Here is a 26,188-nt window from a genome sequence, read left to right as displayed (position 1 = left end):
ACTATTAGCCACTCTCCGTTTTTGCCATGATGCTCCTGTGCTGCCCGTGTCTGAGTGATTGAACCGGGGAGAACAGGGCGTGCCTGGGGTCCCTGATGATCTTCCTGGACTTCCTGCGACACCTGGAGTTGTGGGTGTCCTGTTGGGCAGGCAGTCTGCACCCAATGGTGTGTTCAGCTGCACGTATAGCAGCTGAAGAGTTATAAATTGTGTTCAACCGCGGCTCCCTTGAAAAAGAGGCCTTGGTCTCAATGGGATTCCCTGCTAAAATAAAAATACAGTCAACAAATAATTTACAATGTAAAAGGTTTATAAAAATAAAACAAAGACGCATTCAAGTTTTCATTTAAGTTTTATTTTTATATATATATTTTTTTTCCATCAAAAAGTTGTTTGGAAACTGAGACCCCTTTATTCCCAACCTGCTATTCTAAGCAACCGGGAAGAAAAATATGGATAATCGATAATACACACCTCATATACAGAAATGCATAGTGGTCTAGCACACACCTCCAGTAACTGCCTCCTCCAATGAGGTTCATTTTATCAACTGGGGTGCGTTCAATTTAACGTTTCCTCCATTGCGTGACAGTTTGTACTGAATGACACGCTTCCCCAAAACGGTGTGTACCGTTCTTCAAAAGTCTTTGAGGTGTGTTTGCTCTCGTTTGGTGGGTGTGGCATGATCAATATGGGTGTGACCATTTAAAATCGTAAAACCCGTGCAGCACACACCATTTACAATCTCCCTCTGGGCCAACATAATCACACTGTTCTTCAACTGACAGTTTAGTGGAGTACAGTTTCCGTTGAGTTAAATGATTTGATGGAGAAAACTTAACACCATTCTTTCGTACTGAACGCACCCCTGGTTTGCACCAATGAGGTTTGTTCATTACAACTTTTCACCAATCAACAGTCTCAGCGTAAGTGCAAAGTTAAAGGCACCACTGACACATCGGGGCTGCCTTTTACATGTGTTACCCTTTGTCACCAGAAGGATGTGTCAGAGCGTGACTAAACTCCACAGTATTCCCTTCACACACTGCCTCTGATCTAAAGTCAGTTTTGCTCTCTAGCCTGTCCAAGCATGACGAGAAGGCAGAGTGAACCCAGGACAAGACTCCCCGTCTCAGTGTACCTCCAGAGTGGTGGACCTGCTTAGCGAGTAAGACAGAGAGAGCCTGTACACTGTATGCGTACTCCTCACTCCGTAAGAGCTACAAACAGGAGTCCCAGTGCAGAGTGAGGTCCGAGCTGTCCAGGAAGTCCGCTGAGAACACACTGGGGGGCGTGTGGGGGCACAGAGGGGCGAGACTCGTCCTCCCACCTCCACCACCCATAGAGATGTCCAGCCAGTCCATGCTGTCCAGGACTGGGTCCCCGAAGTCAAGCCCTGCCGGGTGGGTGGAGAAGCCCAGGTCGCTAGTGTCCATGTCCACCGGGGAGGGGGGATGGTCCAGGATGCTGGGGGTGCTCAGCATTTGGCTGTGGAGGTTGTCAATCAAAGTCAGACCGCAGTCAGGCTCCACCCCCAGGAGGGGTGTGCCCGTGGTGCTCTCAAGGAAGTCCTCCAGACGACCACTTCTTGTGCAGGGCAATGAGCAGGGCGATGGCAAGGGCTGCTGGGAAGGCACAGCGGGCAGGGAGGGCTCCGGAGGGGTGGTGGACGGCGAGATGTGGAGAGGGGACGAGGGAGGGTTGGGGGGGTCGGAGTGGATTTGGGCCAGGGAAGGGTCTGGGTTGGCTCGGAATCCAAAGATTTCTGGTTGGGGAAGAAAAAATAAAAAGCATTAATTTTAACAATGATCAAAACAAATGGGTTTGCTCATGTACTGGCAGTGAGACATGAAGATATACAGTACCAGTCAAAAGTTTGGACACACCTACTCATTCAAGGGTTTTTCTTTATTTGAACTCTTCTCTAAATTGTAGAAAAAAATTGAATAAATCAAAACCATGAAATAACACATATAAAATTGATTTTATATTCTTCAAATAGCCACCCTTTGCCTTGATGACAGCTTTGCACACTCTTGGCATTCTCTCAACCAGCTTCACCTGGAATGCTTTTCCAACAGCATTGAAGGAGTTCCCACATATGCTGAGCACTTGTTGGCTGCTTTTCCTTCACTCTGTGGTCCAACTCATCCCAAACCATCTCAATTGGGTTGAGGTCGGTTGATTGTGGAGGCCAGGTCATCTGATGCGGCACTCCATCGCTCTCCTCATTGGTCAAATAGCCTTTACACAGCATGGAGGTGTGTTGGGTTATTGTCCTGTTGGAAAATAAATGATTGTCCCACTAAGCACAAACCAGATGGGATGGTGTATCGCTGCAGAATGCTGTGGTAGCCATGCTTGTTAAGTATGCCTTGAATTTTAAATAAATCACCTGCAAAGCACCCCTGCACCATCACACCTCCTCCTCCATGCTTCACGGTGGGAACCACGCGTGCGGAGATCATCCATTCACCTACTCTGCGTCTCAAAAATACATGGCGGTTGGAACAAAACAAATAAAACGCTAATTTGGACTCATCAGACCAAAGGACAGATTTCCACGATCTAATGTCCATTGCTCGTGTTTCTTGGCCCAATCAAGTCTATTCTTCTTATTGGTGTCCTTTAGTAGTGGTTTCTTTGCAGAAATTCGACCATGAAGGCCTGATTCACGCAGTCTCCTCTGAATAGTTGATGTTGAGATGTGTCTGTTACTTGAACTCTGTGAAGCATTTATTTGGGCTGCAATTTCTGAGGCTGGTAACTAATGAACTTATCCTCTGCAGCAGAGGTAACTCTGGGTCTTCCTTTCCTGTGGTGGTCCTCATGAGAGCTAGTTTCATCAAAGTGCTTGATGGTTTTTGTGACTGTACCTGAAGAAACGTTCACACTTTTGGACCTTTTTGTCGGATTGACTGACCTTCATGTCTTAAAGTAATGATGTACTGTCATTTCTCTTTGCTTATTTGAGCTGTTTTTGCCATAATATGGACTTGATCTTCTACTAAATAGGGCTATCTTCTGTATACCACCCCTACCTTGTCACAACACAACTGATTGGCTGAAACGCATTAAGAATGCACACCTGTTAATTGAAATGCAAAATATATTTTGATTTGTTTAAAAACAATTGGGTTACTACATGATTCCATGTGTTATTTCATAGTTTTGATGTCTTCACTATTATTCTACAATGTAGACAATAGTGAAAAATTCAGAAAAACCTTGAATGAGTAGGTGTATCCAATTATTTTTGCTGGTACTGTATATGTGAGTGTTATGTTGTGTGAACTGCTATGTTCTCTTACCTCCACTCTTCAAGAGGATGTCAAACAGATCGTCCATCTGTTGACTACTCAGCCCGTTCTCCTGGGAGAAGAGGACATATATTTTGAACAGTTTACAGTACTCATGGTTGTTTAAACAAAATCGTCAAACATGTACAGTACTATAAAATTACCAAAATACTTTGAGCAAATTTGAGACGAGACCGACGCATACAGATGGACAGAGAAAACGAGAGAAGAGAAAGTAAGAGAAGAAAAGAGGAAAGACATGAATAAACATGAGCAGAGGGAGATGGGAGGAGTGAAGGACATACTTTGGGGCGTTGAGTGAAGGAGAAAGAGGTCTGTTCAGGAGAGGGAGGGGTGAACAAAGTGTGCCGGTCAAAAGTCGGACACACTTCTCTCTGAAAGGGTAGAAGCAGAGAATAAAGAAAGGAAGAGGGAAGGGGAAAGGAAATAGGCTACAGAGAAAGAATAAAAACATGGAGACGAATGAAAAATCAAATATGAGATGACGTTGACATGCCATGAATGATCATTGCAGAATATATCTTACCTTGAGGGAGGGGGGAGAGGTGCTTTGGCTTTCAGACAAGTTGGACACCTCGCCAAAGAAAGGATGGAGATTGGGCGGGGCGGAGACAGACTGAGTGGGCTCTGGCACTCCATTGGTTATGCCATTTGTTTCCAGATGTAGACTCACCTTCAGTTCCAGAACGAGAGCGGGAAGAGGAAGAGGAAATTAAATAAGGCCAGTCTTGATTTTTGTTATCATTTTAAGAAGGTGCTAACACGGCCACTCATTCATATTGAGTATTTCCCTACGCACCCCTAGTCCCTTTAGTTAGAATGCCCGACAGCTCCTCAGTCACCCCTAATTTTCTATCCAATCAGAGACTTTCTCTTTAGCCTGCTAATTGTAAATCCCCCCTCGTTAGTGAGTTGCGTTGAAGACAGGCAGTTTGTGAGTTCGCCACAGAAGCAACAAGACGACAAGTTGCACCATGTTTAACGTTATTTGTGCGCGCATCTAATAGTCCAGGAACTGTGTTTTATCACACAGTATGCTGCACGCAATGGCGATGCTTCTAGCTACTAGCTAGTTAGCCAGGCTAACTATTTACTATGGTTCACACACACATTACATTGCAGTTATATTTATGATTGAGATACAAGAATATATGTCCTGTTATTATTGCATTTACTCTATGCAGTTTGTTGTATTGTACAGCCTGCTTGTAACTGTGGCAACTTATTAGAGTTGTATTATGGTATTAGTATTGTATACTGTATGGTAATATATATCTTAGATTATACTGTATGCATATTTCAGGTCCATCTGTGTATAGCCATACATAACCTACTATAGTACACAATAATATGTAAAAGGGGCATCTTTGGGCTCCAGAGTGGCGCAGCAATCTAAGGCACTGTATCTCAGTGCTAGAGGCGTCACTACAGACCCTGGTTCGATTCCAGGCTGTATTACAACCGGCCGTGATTAGGAGTCCCATAGGGCGGTGCACAATTGGCCCAGCGTTGTCTGGGTTAGGGTTTGGCCGGGGTAGGGCGTCATGGTAAATAAGAATTTGTTCTTAACTGACTTGCCTAGTTAAATAAAAGGTTAAAAATATATATATTTTCTACCTTGTAGAACCACTACCTAGTTACCCATTAAAGAACCCTAAAGATCTCCAGTGTGTTGGTTGACAGTGATGTGTGACAAGTCAGTCAAGACAGCACCCATACAGGTTTACCCCCTATCCTTTTTTACAGACGGTGACTGCTAATATTGTGTGTATGTGTGTGTGTGTGAGACAACCTTGTTTCTGTCACAATATTTTGTCATTTGAATACCTTTTTGATTGACTGGTTGACAGGGCCTGGTTGTAACTGTTGTTTTGATTGGGTAACGGGGCTCAGTATCTCAGCTGGCAATTGGCTGGGGAGCTTGCTTGGAGTTGACTGCAATCGCTAGAGTAAAAAGGGCAACTTTACTGCACTGTGATACCATCTTACACAATCATGTCACCAACATAGAGACCTGTAACACTTAATAGCAGATTTACAGTGTAATTGTACTGTACCTGCAGTGTGATGCGTTGCGATCCACTGGTTTTGCCCAATGAGGTCACGCCGTTTTGGCCCTCTGCACTGTTATTGGTCAGTGCTATCAGGTAGTGGTTGCCATTGCCGTCGGTGACCAGGGTGGGTGTGGTGCCCGACTTGAGGAGGTCCAATGAGAAGGTCTGGGCGGGGACCTGGGTGCCATTCTGTTGGCTGATGAAGACTGGAGTGACCTGAAGAGAATAGAGTAGGAAAGAGGCATATTCAAACACAGGGCCCAGACACAAGACAGAGAAGGGGAAGAGACTAGGTTTGAAACCTGTCTCTCCTGCTTGCCAGACTGTTTGCCTGTTGAGCTAAAGTCTTCAGGTTTCAGACAAGTTTATTCCGTTAAATATGAAATATGGACCTGATGTGTGGCGACTGTCAGCGGCGTGTATTCCTATACTGTAGATCTACAGACTGTACGATCGAGAGCTGTAATGATTGAATGTACCTGTTGTGGGGTGACTGTCTGACTCAGTTGTTTGTTCTGCTGCTGTCTCTGGGACTGTCTCTGCTGCACTTGCAGCTGTTTGTCCTGCAGCTGTTTGGCCTGCAGCTGTTTGGCCTGCAGCTGTTTGGCCTGCAGCTGGAGCTGTTTCTGCTGAGTCTGCTGGATGATCAGCTGCTGTTGGAATAATAACTGGGCCGAAGGCTTCTGCATCTGCTGTGTCTGTTGTTGCTGGAGCTCTTTGGAATGCTGTTGTGTCTGTGTCTGTTGTTGTTGTTGTAGTGAGTGTGTCTGTAGTAGTTGTATCTGTGGTTGTTGTGTCTGCTGTTGTTTCAGTTGTTGTGTCTGTTGTTCAACCTGTATCCGGGGGATTTGCTGCAGTTTGAGCAGGTTCTGCTGAGAGCAGTGTGTCGGCTGAGCCTCGTCCACTCCCTCCATCCCTTCTTCTGTCTCTACCTCCTTCTTGACCCTCACCATGTCTGTGTTGGTGAGAGAGAGATGGAGGATGGTAGAGGCTTTGATGGGGGTGGTTTGGGCCTCCTGGGCATAACTGTTCACCACCCCTCCCTGTACTCCCTCCATCTCTTCTCCCTCCATCTCTCTCACTGTTCCAGTCTGTTTCCCCTGCTCCAATTGGGAGCGGAGGTTCTCCACCAGCCTCTGTTTCTGCCTCAGCATGCGTGTCAGCTCCTCAATCTGCTTGTCCTTCTCCTGGAGCATCTGGTCCTTGTCCAAGGGGGAGGCCTCCATGGTTGCCCCGGCTAGGGGCTCCTGAGGTGGGGCGGCAGGCTGAAGCTCGGTGGGAGAAGGCCGGGACTGGGAGAGGCTGCAGGTGGATAAGTGACCCTGGTTCTCCTCTTTGATGGAGGCTGGGGAGGGGTGCTGTGGAGAGGGGTGCAGGCTGAGCTGGGTCAGGGGAGAGCTCACCATCTCCCCGAACACGTCTCCATTACAGCTGGTCTCGTCGGGGCTCATCACCGCCAGAGACCGTTCTGACGGGGTGGGGGAGACTGGAGGGGAGGAGCTCGTACTGCCAAACCTCATAATACAGGCCGGAGCGGCACTCTGAGCCAATGAGAAAGCGGGTATATTCCCTGCTGCCTCTCCTGAATGGTGGGTGTGGGGATTAGTTCTGGCCTGGGGGGGGGGAGGGCTGGTGGAGCCAGCAGGTTGGGTTGAGGCGTGCGGTGGGGTTGGTTGGCTGGGTTTAGGGGTTACAGTAGCAGTAACACCAGCTCGACCTCCACCGTTCTGCTCCTGGTAGTTCCTCAGCCTCTCGATCAGGTCCATCTTGGTGCCAGACACGGTCAGACACCGTAGTTTCAGCTCCTGTTTCAGCTCAGCAACCTGGAGGAGAGAGGTAGAAGTACAGTTATGATTCTGATCCATTACATCTGTCCGTCTCTCTCTCTCTCTCTCCGTCTCGCTCGCTCTTCAAGCTGCTTTATTGGCATGAAAAACATTGTGTCAATATTGCCAAAGCAACAATGTATATAATATACATTGTAATAAAATTATAAACAATTACAAATAATAATATAAAATGGCAGTAAATAATAATACAAAATTAAATATAAAAATCTAAATATGGAAAATGAAACTATAACTTATAACTAACTAAACAACGGTCATCTTCACCATTACATCAGTACTACAACCAATCGGCCAATCGGTGGTCACTCAGCCTGTACTTGGTAAGGATCTGTCTCTGCTTCGTATCTCTGACAGAGTAGAGATAATCAGCCAATTCATATTCTCTGTTTAGGGTCAGATAGCAATTTAGTCGGCTTTGGGATTTTGTTTTGTTTTTCCAATGTTGTAAATATGAGTCTTTTGATTGGTTCATGATTTTGTTTATTTGAATTCTTTCTTTTGAAGCAGTGCTGGTGTCAGCTTGGTTGGTGAGGTCCAACATCAGCTGACTGAGAGGGCTCGTTTCTGGGCTCAGCTCTTGGGTTTGAAGTGCTTTAAATTGCAGACTTGAATTTGGACTTGAATTTAGATGTAGCCAAAATGTTTATGATCTTTTCTGTATTTTCATTATTACTGGAAAGCGGCCCAATTCTGCCCTACATGCATTAGTTGGTGTATTTCTCTGGACTTGGGCCGCTCGCATGTAGGGGTCTTCAATTGGATGTTTGTCCCACATTTTAAAGTCCACTTTATTGAGTGGCCCCCAAACCTCACTTCCGTAAAGCGCTATTGGTAGGATTACACTGAAATATTTTGGTCCAAATTCAGGGATGTTGATTTTGAATAATTTCATTTTTATTGCATACAATGCTCTACGGGCTTTTTCTTTGAGTGCATTCACTGCCATATTAACGTTTCCCGATGCAGATATGGTCAGACCAAGGTAGGTGTACTTTTTAGTGTGTTCAATGATGGTGTTGTTCAGGGTGAATTTATATTTGTGTTTCTGACATCTGTTTTTTTGGGGGGGAAAGTCATGATTTTCGTTTTTTGGGAAATTTACTGCCAGGGCCCAATTATGGCAATATTGCTCTAGAATATTAATGTTCTGTTGAAGACCTTCTTTGGTTGGTCATAGAAGTACCAAGTCATCAGCATATAGCAGGTATTTCACCTCTGTGTCAAATAGTGTGAGTCCTGGGGCTGGAGAATGGTCCAACATGTCTGCTAATTCATTGATATAAATGTTGAAAAGATTTGGACTCAAACTGCAGCCTTGTCTCACACCTCGACGTTGTGAAAATAATTATGTTCTTTGGTTTTTGATTTTTATTGCACACTTGTTTTCTGTGTACATACATTTTATTAAGTCATACACCTTACCACCAAGCCCACTTTGTAGAATTTTGTAGAATAGCCCTTCGTGCCAAATAGAATAAAATGCTTTTTTAAAGTCAATAAAGCAAGCAAAGATTTTGCCCTCATTTTTTTGGTGGACGTGTTTATTAATTAGTGTGTGTAAGGTGTATATATGGTCAGTAGTGCGATGGTTAGGGAGAATGCCAATTTGACATTTACTTATTAAATTTTTTTCTTGAGCAAAGGTTTGAATTCTTGAACAGCATTTTGCAACTCAGGTGTGCTGTTTTTCAGCATTTCATTTCTGATGTTGTCTAGACCACAAGCCTTCTTTGATTTAATAGATTTGAACTTTTCATTTAGTTCTTGTTGGGTTATTGGGTAATATAATGGATTTTGGTTGCTTTTAATGACTGATTCAAGGATGTTCAATTTTTCTTTAATTTCTAATTGGTTCTGTTGTAAGTCTTTTTGTGAGATGTTTTTGTATAGATTATCAAAATAAGCTTAAATTGTTCCACATGTCCCAGAACTGATATTGGTCAATTGCGTTTTCAATTTCATCAAGTGTCTTGTTGGTATAATTCAATTTCTTGCGTTTCAGTGTTTGTTTATACTGTTTCAGAGTTTCAAAGTATTCATATCGTAGCCCTGGGTTGTTTTGCTGCTTACGTTTTTTGTTTGACATTTGTCTAAGGTGTTTTCTAATTGTTTTACATTCATTATCAAACCATTTGTCAGAAACATTTTGGTTTTTGTTTCTGTGGTTTTCACAAATTTGCTTTCGATGCTGCTTTTTGGTATATTTAGTTGATGTTTTGAGTAGCCGAATTGACACCATCTTTATTGTTTTGGTACTGTGAGTTATTGAAAAACTGTATAGAGTTCATCATTTCATTTGAGTTCAATGTTTCAATGAATCTCTCTGCACTGTTTGGAGCCCATCTGTACGATGGGTTTATGTTGTAGAGTTTATTGGGCTGTTTTTTTGATTGAGTATTGCCGGTTAATTTCTTTAGAAACACGTTGATCTGACTGTGATCTGACAGTGAATGCACTAATGGAGGAGGGGTCAATGTCAGTGATGGCATAATCGACTACACTTGTCCCAAGAGCTGAGCAGTAAGTAAACCGACCTAAAGAGTCCCCTCTGATTCTACCATTAAGCATGTACAGGCCTAAGACTTGACAGAGATGCACTAACTCTCTCCTTCTCTCCCCGTCTCTCTCTCTCCCCCCGTCTCTCTCTCTCTCTCCCCGTCTCTCTCTCTCTCTCCCCGTCTCTCTCTCTCTCTCCCCCATCTCTCTCTCTCTCCCCCGTCTCTCTCTCTTCCCATCTCTCTCTCTCTCCCCCATCTCTCTCTCTCTCTCTCTCCCCCCGTCTCTCTCTCTCTCTCCCCCCCGTCTCTCTCTTTCTCCCCGTCTCTCTCTCTCTCTCTCCCACCCTTCCCGTCTCGCTCTCTCCCTCCCAGTCTCTCTCTCCCCGTCTCTCCCTCCCCGTCTCTCTCTCTCTCTCCTCGTCTCCTCCCGCGCTCTCTCTCCCCATCTCTCTCTCTCCCCCGTCTCTCTCTCTCTCTCTCCCCCCCGTCTCTCTCTTTCTCCCCGTCTCTCTCTCTCTCCCTCTCTCTCCCTCCCCGTCTCCCTCTCTCCCTCTCTCCCTCTCCGTCTCCCTCTCTCTCCCCGTCTCCCTCCCCGTCCCCCTCTCCCTCCCAGTCTCCCTCCCCGTCTCCCCGTCTCCCCCTCTCCTCCGTATCCCTCTCTCTCCGTCTCCTCCGTCTCCCTCGTCTCCCTCTCTCTCCCCCTCCCCGTCTCCCGCTCTCCCTCTCTCCCTCTCTCCCTCTCCCCCCGTCTCCCTCTCTCCACCTCCCCGTCTCCGTCTCTCTCCCCCTCCCTCCCTCTCTCTCTCCCTCTCTCTCTCCGTCTCTCTCTCCATCTCCCTATCTCTCTCCGTCTCTCTCTCCGTCTCTCTCTCCGTCTCTCTCTCCGTCTCCCTCTCTCTCCCCCTCTCTCCCTCCGTCTCCCTCCGTCTCCCTCTCTCCCCCCGTTTCCCTCTCTCTCTCCCTCTCTCTCCCCGTCTCTCTCCGTCTCTCTCCCTCTCTCTCCCCGTCTCCCTCTCTCTCCCCGTCTCCCTCTCTCTCCCCGTCTCCCTCTCTCTCTCCGTCTCCCCGTCTCCCTCCCTCTCCCCGTCTCCCTCCCTCTCCCCGTCTCCCTCTCTCTCCTCCGTCTCCCTCTCTCTCCCCGTCTTCTCTCTCTCCCCGCCTTCCCCTTCTCCCTCTCTCTCCCCGTCTCCCTCTCCGTCTCCCTCTCTCTCCCCGTCTCTCTCTCTCTCCCCGTCTCCCTCTCTGTCTCCCTCTCTGTCTCCCTCTCTCTCCCCGTCTCCCTGTCTCCCTCTCTCTCTCCGTCTCCCTCTCTCTCTCCGTCTCCCTCTCTCTCTCCGTCTCCCTCTCTCTCTCCGTCTCCCTCTCTCTCTCCGTCTCCCTCTCTCTCTCCGTCTCCCTCTCTCTCTCCGTCTCCCTCTCTCTCTCCATCTCTCTCTCCCCGTCTCCCTCTCCCCGTCTCCCTCTCTCTCTCCCCGTCTCCCTCTCTCTCTCCGTCTCTCTCCGTCTCCCTCTCTCTCCCCCTCTCTCTCCGTCTCCCTCTCTCTCCCCCTCTCTCCCCGTCTCCCTCTCTCTCTCCGTCTCCCTCTCTCTCCCCGTCTCCCTCTCTCTCTCCGTCTCTCTCTCCGTCTCCCTCTCTCTCTCCCTCTTTCTCTCCGTCTCTCTCTCCGTCTCCCTCTCTCTCCGTCTCCCTCTCCCCCCCCGTTTCCCTCTCTCTCTCCCTCTCTCTCCCCGTCTCTCTCCGTCTCTCTCCCTCTCTCTCCCCGTCTCCCTCTCTCTCCCCGTCTCCCTCTCTCTCCCCGTCTCCCTCCCTCTCCCCGTCTCCCTCCCTCTCCCCGTCTCCCTCTCTCTCCCTCTCTCTCCTCCGTCTCCCTCTCTCTCCGTCTCCTCCGTCTCCCTCTCTCTCCCCCTCTCTCTCCGTCTCCCTCTCTCTCCCCCTCTCTCCCCGTCTCCCTCTCTCTCTCCGTCTCCCTCTCTCTCCCCGTCTCCCTCTCTCTCTCCGTCTCTCTCTCCGTCTCCCTCTCTCTCTCCCTCTTTCTCTCCGTCTCTCTCTCCGTCTCCCTCTCTCTCCGTCTCCCTCTCTCTCTCCCCGTCTCCCTCTCTCTCTCCGTCTCTCTCCGTCTCCCTCTCTCTCCCCCTCTCTCTCCGTCTCCCTCTCTCTCCCCCTCTCTCCCCGTCTCCCTCTCTCTCTCCGTCTCCCTCTCTCTCCCCGTCTCCCTCTCTCTCTCCGTCTCTCTCTCCGTCTCCCTCTCTCTCTCCCTCTTTCTCTCCGTCTCTCTCTCCGTCTCCCTCTCTCTCCGTCTCCCTCTCCCCCCCCGTTTCCCTCTCTCTCTCCCTCTCTCTCCCCGTCTCTCTCCGTCTCTCTCCCTCTCTCTCCCCGTCTCCCTCTCTCTCCCCGTCTCCCTCTCTCTCCCCGTCTCCCTCCCTCTCCCCGTCTCCCTCCCTCTCCCCGTCTCCCTCTCTCTCCCTCTCTCTCCTCCGTCTCCCTCTCTCTCCGTCTCCTCCGTCTCCCTCTCTCTCCGTCTCCTCCGTCTCCCTCTCTCTCCGTCTCCCTCCCTCTCCGTCTCCCTCCCCCCCTCTCTCCGTCTCCTCCGTCTCCCCCTCTCTCCGTCTCCCTCTCTCTCCCCGTCTCCCTCTCTCTCCCCGTCTCCCTCTCCGTCTCCCTCTCTCGCCGTCTCCCTCTCTCGCCGTCTCCCTCCCTCGCCGTCTCCCTCTCTCTCTCCGTCTCCCTCTCTCGCCGTCTCCTCCGTCTCCCTCTCTCTCCCTCTCCCCGTCTCCCTCTCTCTCCGTCTCCCTCTCTCTCTCTCCGTCTCCTCCGTCTCCCTCTCTCTCTCTCCGTCTCCTCCGTCTCCCTCTCTCTCTCTCCGTCTCCTCCGTCTCCCTCTCTCTCTCTCCGTCTCCTCCGTCTCCCTCTCTCTCTCTCCGTCTCCTCCGTCTCCCTCTCTCTCCGTCTCCTCCGTCTCCCTCTCTCTCCGTCTCCGTCTCCCTCCGTCTCCCTCTCTCTCTCTCCGTCTCCCTCTCTCTCTCCGTCTCCCTCTCTCTCTCCGTCTCCCTCTCTCTCTCCGTCTCCCTCTCTCTCTCCGTCTCCCTCTCTCTCTCCGTCTCCCTCTCTCTCTCCCTCTCTCTCTCCGTCTCCCTCTCTCTCTCCGTCTCTCTCTCCCCGTCTCCCTCTCCCCGTCTCCCTCTCTCTCTCCCCGTCTCCCTCTCTCTCTCCGTCTCTCTCCGTCTCCCTCTCTCTCCCCCTCTCTCTCCGTCTCCCTCTCTCTCCCCCTCTCTCCCCGTCTCCCTCTCTCTCTCCGTCTCTCTCCCCGTCTCCCTCTCTCTCTCCGTCTCTCTCTCCGTCTCCCTCTCTCTCTCCCTCTTTCTCTCCCTCTTTCTCTCCGTCTCTCTCTCCGTCTCCCTCTCTCTCCGTCTCCCTCTCCCCCCCCCCGTTTCCCTCTCTCTCTCCCTCTCTCTCCCCGTCTCTCTCCGTCTCTCTCCCTCTCTCTCCCCGTCTCCCTCTCTCTCCCCGTCTCCCTCCCTCTCCCCGTCTCCCTCCCTCTCCCCGTCTCCCTCCCTCTCCCCGTCTCCCTCCCTCTCCCCGTCTCCCTCTCTCTCCCTCTCTCTCCTCCGTCTCCCTCTCTCTCCGTCTCCTCCGTCTCCCTCTCTCTCCGTCTCCTCCGTCTCCCTCTCTCTCCGTCTCCCTCCCTCTCCCCGTCTCCCTCCCCCCCTCTCTCCGTCTCCTCCGTCTCCCCCTCTCTCCGTCTCCCTCTCTCTCCCCGTCTCCCTCTCCGTCTCCCTCTCTCGCCGTCTCCCTCTCTCGCCGTCTCCCTCCCTCGCCGTCTCCCTCTCTCTCTCCGTCTCCCTCTCTCTCCCTCTCCCCGTCTCCCTCTCTCTCCCTCTCCCCGTCTCCCTCTCTCTCCGTCTCCCTCTCTCTCTCCGTCTCCTCCGTCTCCCTCTCTCTCTCTCCGTCTCCTCCGTCTCCCTCTCTCTCTCTCCGTCTCCTCCGTCTCCCTCTCTCTCCGTCTCCTCCGTCTCCCTCTCTCTCCGTCTCCGTCTCCCTCCGTCTCCCTCTCTCTCCGTCTCCGTCTCCCTCTCTCTCCGTCTCCCTCTCTCTCTCTCCGTCTCCTCCGTCTCCCTCTCTCTCTCTCCGTCTCCCGCCGTCTCCCTCTCTCGCCGTCTCCCTCTCTCGCCGTCTCCCTCTCCGTCTCCCTCGCCGTCTCCCTCCCTCGCCGTCTCCCTCCCTCGCCGTCTCCCTCCCTCGCCGTCTCCCTCCCTCTCCGTCTCCCTCTCTCTCCGTCTCCCTCTCTCTCCGTCTCCTCCGCCCCCTCTCTCCGTCTCCTCCGCCCCCTCTCTCCGTCTCCTCCGCCCCCTCTCTCCGTCTCCCCCTCTCCCCGTCTCCCCCTCTCGCCGTCTCCCTCTCTCGCCGTCTCCCTCTCTCGCCGTCCTCCCTCCCTCTCCGTCTCCCTCCCTCGCCGTCTCCCTCTCTCGCCGTCTCCTCCGTCTCCCTCTCTCTCCGTCTCCCTCCCTCTCCGTCTCCCTCTCTCTCCGTCTCCCTCTCTCTCTGTCTCCCTCTCTCTCTGTCTCCTCCGTCTCCCTCTCTCTCCGTCTCCTCCGTCTCCCTCTCTCTCCGTCTCCCTCCCTCTCCCCGTCTCCCTCCCCCCCTCTCTCCGTCTCCTCCGTCTCCCCCTCTCTCCGTCTCCCTCTCTCTCCCCGTCTCCCTCTCCGTCTCCCTCTCTCGCCGTCTCCCTCTCTCGCCGTCTCCCTCCCTCGCCGTCTCCCTCTCTCTCTCCGTCTCCCTCTCTCGCCGTCTCCTCCGTCTCCCTCTCTCTCCCTCTCCCCGTCTCCCTCCCCCCCTCTCTCCGTCTCCTCCGTCTCCCCCTCTCTCCGTCTCCCTCTCTCTCCGTCTCCTCCGTCTCTCTCCGTCTCTCTCCCTCCCTCTCTCTCTCTCCCTCTCCCTCCCTCTCCCTCTCCCTCCCTCCCTCCGTCTGTGTCTCTCTGTCTAAAAGTGCATATCAATAGTCTAATGTGGTTCTCTTCTAATCTCCCTTTCTTTATCTACACTGATCTGAAATAAATACATTCCCAGTAGTTAGTGTCTTCTGTTTCTATGTATCCACCTATCTACTCACTTTGAAGTCATCCAGGTTGGCTGGTAGCGTCAAAGGTTTGGTCCCTCCCACAGGGGTTTGGCTCTGACGACTGGACCCATTCTGATTGGAAGGGGCAGGGGTCGTCGGGGGAACACTGTGCAAAAGGGAGGGGGTGGGGTTGGTTGAAGGTAGTTGCTCTGCAGGTGGTCTGAGGAGAGAGAAACAACAGATGAGTCAGTCCACACACACAGTCTTATGCAGCTAACCTTATGGGGCCATACAATTCAGTTCAAAATCCTATTATTTTAACCCGTACCCTAACGCTAACTTTAAGCCAAAAACCTAACCTTAACCCTAGCTTAGGTTTAGAATTAGGTTTAGGAGCTTGTGGGGACCAACAAAATGTCCCCAGTTGGTCAAATGTTTGTTTGTTTACTATTCTTGTGGGGACTTCTGGAGAGACACACACCTCTTCCCCCCCACACACCCTACACCTTTCCCCCCCCCACACACCTCTTCCCCCCCACACACACACCTTTCCACACCCCTCTTCCACACCCCACACACCTCTTCCACACCCCGCACACACCTCTTCCACACACCCCCCACACCTCTTCCACACCCCCCACACCCCTCTTCCACACCCCCCACACCTCTTCCACACTCTACACCTCTTTCACACCCACACTCACACCCCTTTCACACTCTACACCTCTTTCACACCCACACTCACACCTCTTCCCCCCACACACTCACTTGGGTGGTGCTGGGAGGATGGTGTGGTAGTTATAGTGCTGCTGCTGCTGGTGGAGGATCTGCAGCTGGAGGAAGAGCTGCTGCTGGTGGAGGATCTTGGTGTAGGTGGAGTCCAGCTGAGGGGGAGGCTCCCGGTCAGCCTTCTGGTCCGGAGGGATGTACTGGTGGTACTTCAGCTTCTTCATCTTGGGCTTGTTGTCTTTGGCCTTCTTAGGCCTCTGGGTGGCCCGCTCCGAACTGGGCTTCGACTGGGAGTGGTGGAAGAGTGGGAGATGGAGAAATAGTAAGTAAGATATGATTGCTTGTATACACAAAGTATTAAATTCCATGATACTCTGATAGACAAACGACAGGGGATGTCTCTCACCTTGGTCTGACCAGTAGCAGGGCGGGAAGCTACCGGCATCGCTGTCCCATTGGTCAGCTTCTGAGGTGGCAATGATTCTTGGCCATTCACCAACAGCGGAGGTGGTGGTGGGACCTGGGTAAGAAACTGAGAAAACATCTGATTGATTAGTTTAAGTGTCAACAATGGGACAACTCCTGTGATTACTTGTCTATGTAACTTGCAGGAATACCAGTGGCTATCGCCATTATGTGGCTATACGTACTGTACAAAAATAAGACTTCAACCTACTACCTGTGAGGGGGACATGTCCCTGTTCTGAGTGAGCATGTCAGAGGGGGAGAGCTGGGAGAGTGGACCCAGTGGAGAGTCGTGATTGGCTAGTGTACCCGGAGAAAATGCATCACTGCTGTCCTCGTCCAATGAGGATTCTCCTGCACCCTTTGGAGAATCTGAGAGAGACATTTATTAAACTTCTATTTTGCCGTTCTTCTCGCCAAACAAATGATCGTCTACAACAACAAGTTGATTAGTTGTGAGGTTGAGTCTCACTACAACAAACATCAACTGTATTTCAAACAGAGGGAATAGTAATTGGTAATACAAAAAGAGGCGATGGCCAAACCAGAATGACTAATGATGGAAGTGGTCACAGTCTCTCCAGCACAAGGATTTAGCAATAACAATGTCCCCACACCAGTCCAGTATTGTGAAATGTATGTATTGCAATGATAACATTTGAGGAAGATTTGAACGTGAACCATGAACAGTGATTAATTGAAGATAAGGGAGTTTGGGAGTGGTTGGTTAAATTTGTCTGAGTGAGAGGACTAATTCACCTGGCCAGTAAACGTGTTGCAGTGGACTGTGCACAGGAAGGACGCTCCTACCCAGTTGACTAAGGTGTTGCTGTGTACATACTGGAACTTATATTGTGTATGTACCCAGTAAAGTGTTGCAATGAGAAGTAGTGTTGTATACTTGATCTGTAATGTATGTTACACTGGACAATAACAATGGGTACATACCTAGAACAGAAGTGAGTGTTTCAGTGGACATTCTGTGTGTGTGTGTGTGTGTTGCAGTGGACAGTGTGTGTCCATACCCAGTAGTGAGTGCTGCAGAGGACAGTCCAGGTCTACAGGCAGGATGTTCTTGTGGATGAGCTCTATAGGACCAGGTCTGTGGGAGATCTTATCATTGAGGTCATCAGCCAGCCTGGCCCTCTTCAGCTGCAGCTGCTTGGCCTGCAGAGACGGCTCCGCTGACGTCTCTGTGTGAAGAGGAACAAAAAGACACAGTATTAGGCCGGTTAGATGTACTGCTAAATTCTCTAAAACGACATTGGAGGCAGCTTATGGTAGATAAATGAACACTAAATTCGCTGGCAACAGCTCTGGTGGACATTCCTGCAGTCACAATATGCCAATTTCACACTCCCTCAAAACTTGAGACATTTGTGGCATTGTGTTGTGTGACAAAACTGCACATTTTAGAATAGCCTTTTTTATTGTCCCCAGCACAAGGTGCACCTGTGTAATGATCATGCTGTTTAATCAGCTTCTTGATATGCCACACCTGTCAGTTGAATGGATTATCTTGGCAAAGGAGAAACGCTCACAAACAGAAATGTAAACACATTTTCCATACACACAGAATTTGAGAAATAAGGTTTGTGTGTGTATGGAACATTTCTGGGATCTTTTATTTCAGCTCATGAAACATGGGACCAACACTTTACATGTTGCGTTTACATTTTTGTTCAGTGTAGATCAGCACAAACAGATGCGGTATATTTGGCGCACTGCCTCTAGAGAAGTAGTGTGTGGGGGGTGTAGTTCTGTGGTGATCAGCGAGGGGGCGCTGTGACTCACCCTCCAGTATGTGCATCCTGACCAGCTCTGAGCGCTCAGGACGACTCCTGATCTTCCTCTTCAGATAGTCCTCAGTCTGGAAGAGAGGAGAGGAGAGATGGATGAGAGGAGAAAGGGACAGGCGAGACAGGAGAGGGACAGGCGAGAGAGGAGAGGGAGGAGAGGGAGAAAGGGACAGGAGATGGAGAGAGAGGGTCAGGAGAGGGAGAAAGGGACAGGAGATTGAGAGAGAGGGACAGGAGATTGAGAGAGAGGGACAGGAGATGGAGAGAGAGGGTCAGGAGAGGGAGAAAGGGACAGGAGATTGAGAGAGAGGGACAGGAGATGGAGAGAGAGAGAGAGAGAGAGAGAGGGAGAGAGAGAGAGAGACAGGAGATGGAGAGAGGGAGAGAGAGAGAGAGAGAGGGACAGGAGATGGAGAGAGAGAGAGGGACAGGAGATCGAGAGAGAGAGAGAGGGACAGGAGATCGAGAGAGAGAGAGAGGGACAGGAGATCGAGAGAGAGAGAGAGAGGGACAGGAGATGGAGAGAGAGAGAGGGACAGGAGATGAGAGAGAGGGACAGGAGATGAGAGAGAGAGAGAGGGACAGGAGATGAGAGAGAGAGAGAGAGAGGGACAGGAGATGAGAGAGAGAGAGAGAGAGAGACAGGAGATGAGAGAGAGAGGGGGACAGGAGATGAGAGAGAGAGAGAGGGACAGGAGATGGAGATGGAGAGAGAGGGACAGGAGATGGAGATGGAGAGAAAGAGACAGAAGATGGAGAGAGAGGGACAGAAGATGGAGAGAGAGGGACAGAAGATGGAGAGAGAGGGACAGAAGATGGAGAGAGGGACAGAAGATGGAGAGGGAGAAGGACAGAAGATGGAGAGGGAGAAAGACAGAAGATGGAGAGGGAGAAGGACAGAAGATGGAGAGAGAGAGGGAGAAGGACAGAAGATGGAGAGAGAGAGGGAGAAGGACAGAAGATGGAGATGGAGAGAGAGAGGGACAGGAGATGGAGAGAGAGAGGGACAGGAGATGGAGAGAGAGAGGGACAGGAGATGGAGAGAGAGAGGGACAGGAGATGGAGAGAGAGAGGGACAGGAGATGGAGAGAGAGAGGGACAGGAGATGGAGAGGAGAGGGACAGGAGATGGAGAGAGAGAGGGACAGGAGATGGAGAGAGAGAGGGACAGGAGATGGAGAGAGAGAGAGGGACAGGAGATGGAGAGAGAGAGGGACAGGAGATGGAGAGAGAGAGGGACAGGAGATGGAGAGAGAGAGGGACAGGAGATGGAGAGAGAGAGGGACAGGAGATGGAGAGAGAGAGGGACAGGAGATGGAGAGAGAGAGGGACAGGAGATGGAGAGAGAGAGAGGGACAGGAGATGGAGAGAGAGAGAGGGAGAGGATGCGCTTCAACAAAGACTGCACTTGTTGAACTAAAGAGAGAAAAAGTGCTGGAGAGACTACAAGACTTACCCTAGCTCTCTCCAGATTCCTCCGCTGCTCGTGGAAGGCTGCCGGACTCTTCAGTGCTGTGGTGAGGGAAAGAGAGAAAACAATAAAGGAGAGGGAACGACCGTGAATGAAAACTCAAACAAATGAGTACAGAGTAAATCACTAGTGGAGACAGTGCGAGAGCTGATATTGAGGAACACACGCACAAAGCAGAACTCTCTATATGAAAAAGTCACTGGAGTTCTATCCACCAAACAGTAAGAACAGAAAACAGAACAGTATGTTTTTGTCTTGACTAGTGAGTGACCTGTTTCAGCAGAACAGTGAAGGAGGAACGGCTTGCTATAGTATAAGAGAGGTGTACGCATGAGAACCCATAGAACTATCAATAAAGATGTGAATTACAGCACAGCCAGGAGATTTAAGGAGGACATGTGAGAGCTGAGAGAAGAGTGATGGGATGACTTTCTGAGAGAGGGACTTTCTACACTTATCACTCTCTTCAACTGTATGGGTCTTCAGCATGCCTGTGTGTGTCACATCATTCAGAAGTTGGAAAACACACACACACACACACACACACACACACACACACACACACACACACACACACACACACACACACACACACAGGATGGTTGAACAGGATGTTGGAGGGACACTGCAGATTTCATCATCACCTTTTGCCCAATGTGAAGCCTTAAATCAGCTCAACTGTCAAACAGTGACGTCTGGCCCTGCTGAGTGTGTGTTTATTGAGGGACGCAATTCTGGCGTACAGAAGGGGTCAAGCCGGAGGTTAGGAGGTCAACTAGGAGGGTCGCAGACTGGGACTCCTGTGATGTAACTAATCAAATCAAGTCGACTTTTGCCTACAAATACATGCAAATAGTTCATGGAGGATCCAGCCTTCTGTTTAATTCAGTCTGCTTTATAGCGCCAACTGCACTGCGACTGTAAATCCATGGCATGAGCACATTACGGTCTATTAACTCTACAGAGCCTTGGCGGTAAAGCAGTTCTGCTATAGCTTTGGGCCATGGTCATAAGAAGTCCCTTTTAAACGGCTGGTTGGTAATGCCTCCTCCTCCACAAGAAGACAACCTGACCCTCAGTAATCTGGACTAATCTGGAATCAAGTCCTGTATGTCTGAGCTAGGCCACCGTAGAGACACCTAGTTCTCCTGGCCCGTTGCTGTTGTGTAATAAGACTGGAAGCACAGGGGAGAGAGAGGCCCATCTTATGGCCAGGTTATACACGAAAACAATATGGCCTGGGGGGTGTGGTATGCAGGAGAGAGGCACTGACTGCAAATATACCACAGCTAAGGGCTGTTCTTAGGCACGACGCAACGCAATCAGTGCCTCTCTCCTGTAAGAAGTAGCCCGTGCACTTCCTCCTATCAACAGCTGAACACTGAGTCTCCTCAGTCTCTTCAGCTGCTGAACAGAACACATAACAGGATGTGGACACAGAAGGGGAAGCTGGCTGGCCCACTTGATAACAACACCACCACCACAGAACATAACACAATGTAAATTACAACAACACAATGCAAATTACAACAACAGAACAGGCCTGTCAGTCCAAGGGGACCAGGAACAGACACTGTGCTGTTCAAGAATGCAGAGGGTGACATTCTATTATATTTGCTGGTCTAGACTCTAGAGATAAGAATAGAGTTTTGGCACTACTTACGTGGCATGATCCCTTGGCTGACCAGCTCCTCCCGGGTGCGTCTCTGCTGTAGTTTGAGCTGGAGGACTGCATGACAACAGAGAGAGAGGGATAGAGGAGAGTCAGCAACTGCCAGCATGGAAACAACAACCACATCTTCAAAACTAGAGTTTCAGGCCCAGACTGCCATCCTACACTGAACCATCCATTCGCACGGCAGAGAGGGTATCCTTGTGTCAACAAACACTGGAGTAGACAGCTAGAGCAGGACTCAATGGACAGAACCCACTCCCTCTCTCTTTCGTTTCCTCCCTCACTCTTAAAGAAAAGCTGTGGCAGAGGGCAAAGGGAGGGTGGAGTATGGTGGCATTTATTACAAACTTCCTGTTTCTAAACTCTCAGTTGTTGATTGTGCAGTGCACTTATTAAAACCCACAGAGAATGTATGTGTGTCTGTGAGAGAGCGCAAGAGAGAGATAGAGGGTAAGATAAAGGGAGAGAGAGATTACACAGATCCACAAAGAATTTGAAAACAAACCCAATTTTGATAAACTCCTTTATCTACTGGGTGAAATACCACAGTGTTCCATCACAGAAGCAAGATTTGTGACCTGTTTCCACAAGGGCAACCAGTGAAGAACAAACACCATTGTAAATACAACCTATATTTATGTTTATTTATTTTACCTTTTGTACTTTAACTATTTGCACATCGTAAATAGACAATGACACACGAAATGTCTTTATTCTTTTGGAATGTTTACTGTACATTTTTCTTGTTTATTTCACTTTTTGTATTATCTACTTCACTTGCTTTTGTAATGTTAACATATGTTTCCCATGCCAATAAAGCCCTTACATTGAAAAATGGAATTGAGAGAGATAGAGGGGGGGAAGCGAGAGAGCTAGACGGGGGGTGGAAGAGAGCGAAAGAGAGATAGAGGGGAGATAAACAGAGAACGAAAGAAAGAGAGAGAGAGCAAGAGAGAGATAGAGGGGGAGATAAAAAGAGAGCGAAAGAGAGTGCGAAAGCGAGAGACAGAGGATATAAAGAGCGAAAGAGATAGATATGGGGAGCTAGAGAGAGATAAAGAGATAGATATGGGGAGCTAGAGAGAGATAAAGAGATAGATATGGGGAGCTAGAGAGAGATAAAGAGATAGATATGGGGAGCTAGAGAGAGATAAAGAGATAGATATGGGGAGCTAGAGAGAGATAAAGAGATAGATATGGGGAGCTAGAGAGAGATAAAGAGATAGATATGGGGAGCTAGAGAGAGATAAAGAGATAGATATGGGGAGCTAGAGAGAGATAAAGAGATAGATATGGGGAGCTAGAGAGAGATAAAGAGATAGCGAAAGAGCGAGAGAGATAGTGTGAAAGAGAGCAAGAGAGCGAGATAGATGGGGAGATAGGGAGATAAGAGAGCGAGATAAAGAGAGCGAAAGAGAAAGAGAGCGAGAGAGTGCAAAAGATATATTGGGGAAGATAAAGAGTGAAAGAGATAGAGAATGCGAAAGAGAGCAAAAGAAAGAGAGAAGGGAGATAAGAGAGTGATGAGAGGGGTGAGCTAGAGAGAGCAAAACAGAGAGATGGGGGAACTAGAGAGAGAGAGAGAGAGAGAGAGAGAGAGAGAGAGAGAGAGAGAGAGAGAGAGAAGAGCGAGAGAGTGCGAAAGAGATATTGGGGAAGATGAAGAGTGAAAGAGAGAGAGAAGGGAGATAAGAAAGCGAGAGAGAGAGCGATAAAGAGAGCGATGAGAGGGGGGAGCGAGAGAGAGAGAGAGCGAGATAAAGAGAGCGAAAGAGAGAGCGAAAGAGAGAGAGATATATATGCAGGCAGTAATTCTGTCAGCAGACTGTTTTACCACTGCCATTCTTAGGTCGACCTATTACTATGCATTCTTCACAGCAGCCTGTATTATCAAGCCAACGTGGTTGGTATGCAATGCATCAATGTGAAGAATGCAGAAAGAATTGTTGGTACTGCAAGTCTTGCAACAATTAAGGGAAGTAAGCAGGTCCTTATCAGTCTTCCAGTCAGAACAACTGACCTGACCCCCAGTGGTGTAAAGTACTTACAAATACTTTGAAGTACTACATAAGTAGTTTTTTGGGGTATCTGTACTTTACTATTAATATTTTTTTACAACTTTTACTGTACTACATTCTGAAAGAAAAGAATGTACTTTTTACGTCATACCTTTTCTCTGACAACCAAAAGTACTTGTTACATTTTGAAATGCTTAGCAGGACAGAAAATTGGTCCAATTCACACTCATCAAAAGAACATCCCTGGTCATGACTACTGCCTCTGATCTGGCAGACTCACTAAACACAAATGCTCCGTTTGTAAATTATGTCTGAGCGATGGAGTGTGCCTCTGGCTATCTAGAAATGTAAAAAACAAGAAAACGGTGCCATCTGGTTTGCTTAATATAGGGAATTTGAAATGATTTATACTTTTGATACTTAAGTATATTTAGTAATTATATTTACTTTTGATACTTAAGTATATTTAAAACCAAAAACGTTTAGTTTTTACTCAAGTAGTATTTTACTGAGTGACTGAGTAATTTTATATTATGATATTTTTACTTTTACTCAAGTATGACAATTGGGTACTTTTTCCACCATTGCTGACCCCTAACCACCTAAACTACTTTGAGTTTGAGTCACACATCTCTTGAAAGGACTCAGGCTAAGTGAGTGTCCTGCTTCCCTGTCCCTTCAGTCCAGACCTAAATCTAAATACTCTTCCACACCTCTCCTTTCCATCCATGTCGTCATTCCTTCTGGACCACTGACATCTGAAATCAAGGGGCACAGTTCTAAGTTCCACCATGAAGATCCCTCTGGATCTGCTGTAGTCATGGAGGAAGTAGGACGAGAAAAATACTATTTATTAGAATACAGGCCCCAGGCATCCACAGTTAGAGAGGAGGGAAGAATAAGGAGAGAAGAGAAAGAAGAAAGATGAGAGAAAGCGAGAGAGAAAGCGAGATAAGAGAGAGAGCAAGAGACGAAAGTTGAGAGAGAGAGAATGCAGAGTACAACCCATATTTATGTTTATTTATTTTCCCTTTTGTACTTTGCACATATATTTGAAATGTCTATTATTTTGCAACTTTTGTGAGTGTAATATTTAATGTTAATTTTTATTGTTTATTTTACTTTTGTTTATTATCTACTTCACTTGCTTTGGCAATGTTAACATGTTTCCTATGACAATAAAGCCCCTTGAATTGAATTGAAAGAGAGAATAAAGACAAGAGAGAATGCAGAGAGACAGAAGAAAGATGAGAGAGAGGATAGAGAGAGAATGCAGAGAGAGAGCAAACTAGAATGCTATTTGGCCCTAAACAGAGAGTACAGTGGCAGAATACCTGACAACTGTGACTGACCCAAACTTACGGAAAGCTCTGACTATGTACAGACTCAGTGAGCATAGCCTTGCTACTGAGAATGGTCGCCGTTGGTAGACCTGGCTCTCAAGAGAAGACAGGCTATGTGCACACTGCCCACAAAATGAGGTGGAAACTGAGCTGCACTTCCTAACCTCCTACCAAATGTATGACCATATTAGAAACACATATTTCCCTCAGATTACATAGATCGACAAAGAATTTGAAACAAACCCAAGTTTGATAAACTCCCATATCTATTAGGTGAAATACCACAGTGTGCCATCACAGCGGCAAGATTTGTGACCTGTTACCACAAGAAAAGTCAACCAGTTAAGAACAAACACCATTGTAAATACAACCCATATTTATTTTCCCTTTTGTACTTTAACTATTTGCACATCGTTACAACACTGTATATAGACAATATGACATTTGAAATGTCTTTATTATTTTGGAACTTCTGTGAGTGTAATGTTTACAGTTAATTTGTATTGTTCATTTCACTTATGTTTATCTATTTCACTTGTTTTGGCAATGTTAACATATGTTTCCCATGCCAATAAAGCCCCTTGAATTGAATTGAGAGAGAAGAAAGATGAGAGAATGCAGAGAGTGTGAGAGAGAAAAAGAGAGACAAAAGAACAGGGAGGAGGGCCAACAGTGTGCTCATGTGTCATTAGGTCTAATTAAATATGTCTGCCACTGTCCCCAAAGGGCCTCCAGACCTGGCACAGCATAGCCCACACCTACTGTGTGCGTGCGTGTGTACACACACGGTTAAGACCGTTGGGCCAGTAACCAAAATGTCGCTGGTTCAAATCCCCAAATCTGACGTTCTGCCCTTGAGCAAGGCAATTAAGCCCCAGTAACAACTGTTCCCAGAATAAGGCCCCCCCCACACCTCTCTGATTCAGAGGGGTTGGGTTAAATGCACAAGACACATTTCAGTTGAATGCATTCAGTTCTGCAACTGACTAGGTATCCCTTCCCCTTTCCCACACACACCACACACACCTAGAAGTCTCCCTTATAAACTCACATGCGCACACACACTTGGCATGGCCATTGGAACAGTTCTATTTGGAAAGCACAGTAATCATCCAATGACCTCACCATTTGGACATTAGCTTGATCATTACACATCACAACCAGGGAGTTATATAAGGAATGGCCGAAGCCAATGACTTATTATGGTTCACGGCACGCATCAATAAGAAAGGAGCAAGAAGAGGATGTATGAAGAGGATGTATGAAGCTTGACAGAAGTCTGGTCACCATACAGAACCGAACCAAACCCAAAGCTTTTGCTAGACAATAAACTTGGGAATTATAACATCTAGGGGGAGGCTACATCTAAAATGACAAACACACAAATCACATCTCCCCTCTCCACTGAGTGTCTTCTAACCCCACCCACCCACCTTCTTTTAGTCGTCTTACCCCACCCACCTTTTAGTCGTCTAACCCCACCCACCCACCTTCTTTTAGTCTTCTTACCCCACCCACCCACCTTTTAGTCGTCTAACCCCACCCACCCACCTTCTTTTAGTCTTCTTACCCCACCCACCCACCTTTTAGTCGTCTAACCCCACCCACCCACCTTCTTTTAGTCGTCTAACCCCACCCACCCACCTTCTTTTAGTCTTCTTACCCCACCCACCCACCTTTTAGTCGTCTAACCCCACCCACCCACCTTCTTTTAGTCGTCTAACCCCACCCACCCACCTTTTAGTCGTCTAACCCCACCCACCCACCTTTTAGTCGTCTAACCCCACCCACCCACCTTCTTTTAGTCTTCTTACCCCACCCACCCACCTTTTAGTCGTCTAACCCCACCCACCCACCTTTTAGTCTTCTTACCCCACCCACCCACCCACCTTTTAGTCGTCTAACCCCAC

General features: G+C 48.6%; 1 protein-coding gene across 4 annotated transcripts in view; it reads right to left on the bottom strand.

The window, feature by feature from the left end:
- Positions 1-333: 333 nt before the first annotated feature.
- Positions 334-26,188, bottom strand: part of LOC106608977 (myocardin-related transcription factor A) — a 70,321-nt gene continuing 44,466 nt past the window's right edge. For 3 of the 4 annotated variants that reach the window (XM_014207289.3, XM_014207279.3, XM_014207300.3), the window contains 14 exons: positions 20,906-20,971; positions 19,228-19,283; positions 17,768-17,843; positions 16,999-17,166; positions 16,185-16,345; positions 15,915-16,040; positions 15,548-15,795; positions 14,831-14,999; positions 5,854-7,197; positions 5,378-5,590; positions 5,148-5,264; positions 3,847-3,993; positions 3,312-3,372; positions 334-1,765 (listed from right to left, as the gene is read on the bottom strand). In XM_014207289.3, coding sequence (XP_014062764.3) covers positions 1,221-1,765; positions 3,312-3,372; positions 3,847-3,993; positions 5,148-5,264; positions 5,378-5,590; positions 5,854-7,197; positions 14,831-14,999; positions 15,548-15,795; positions 15,915-16,040; positions 16,185-16,345; positions 16,999-17,166; positions 17,768-17,843; positions 19,228-19,283; positions 20,906-20,971 — 3,497 coding nt within the window. In that variant the 3' untranslated portion in view covers positions 334-1,220. The remainder of the gene's footprint in view (positions 1,766-3,311; positions 3,373-3,846; positions 3,994-5,147; positions 5,265-5,377; positions 5,591-5,853; positions 7,198-14,830; positions 15,000-15,547; positions 15,796-15,914; positions 16,041-16,184; positions 16,346-16,998; positions 17,167-17,767; positions 17,844-19,227; positions 19,284-20,905; positions 20,972-26,188) is intronic. The other variant, XM_045723859.2, reaches the window with a different exon arrangement.

This window comes from Salmo salar, chromosome 01 (genome assembly GCF_965601325.2).
Source record: "Salmo salar chromosome 01, fSalSal1, whole genome shotgun sequence".
NCBI lineage: Eukaryota > Metazoa > Chordata > Actinopteri > Salmoniformes > Salmonidae > Salmo > Salmo salar.
The sequence above is the reverse complement of the archived record's forward strand: the minus strand, read 5'-3'. Positions and strand labels throughout refer to the sequence as shown.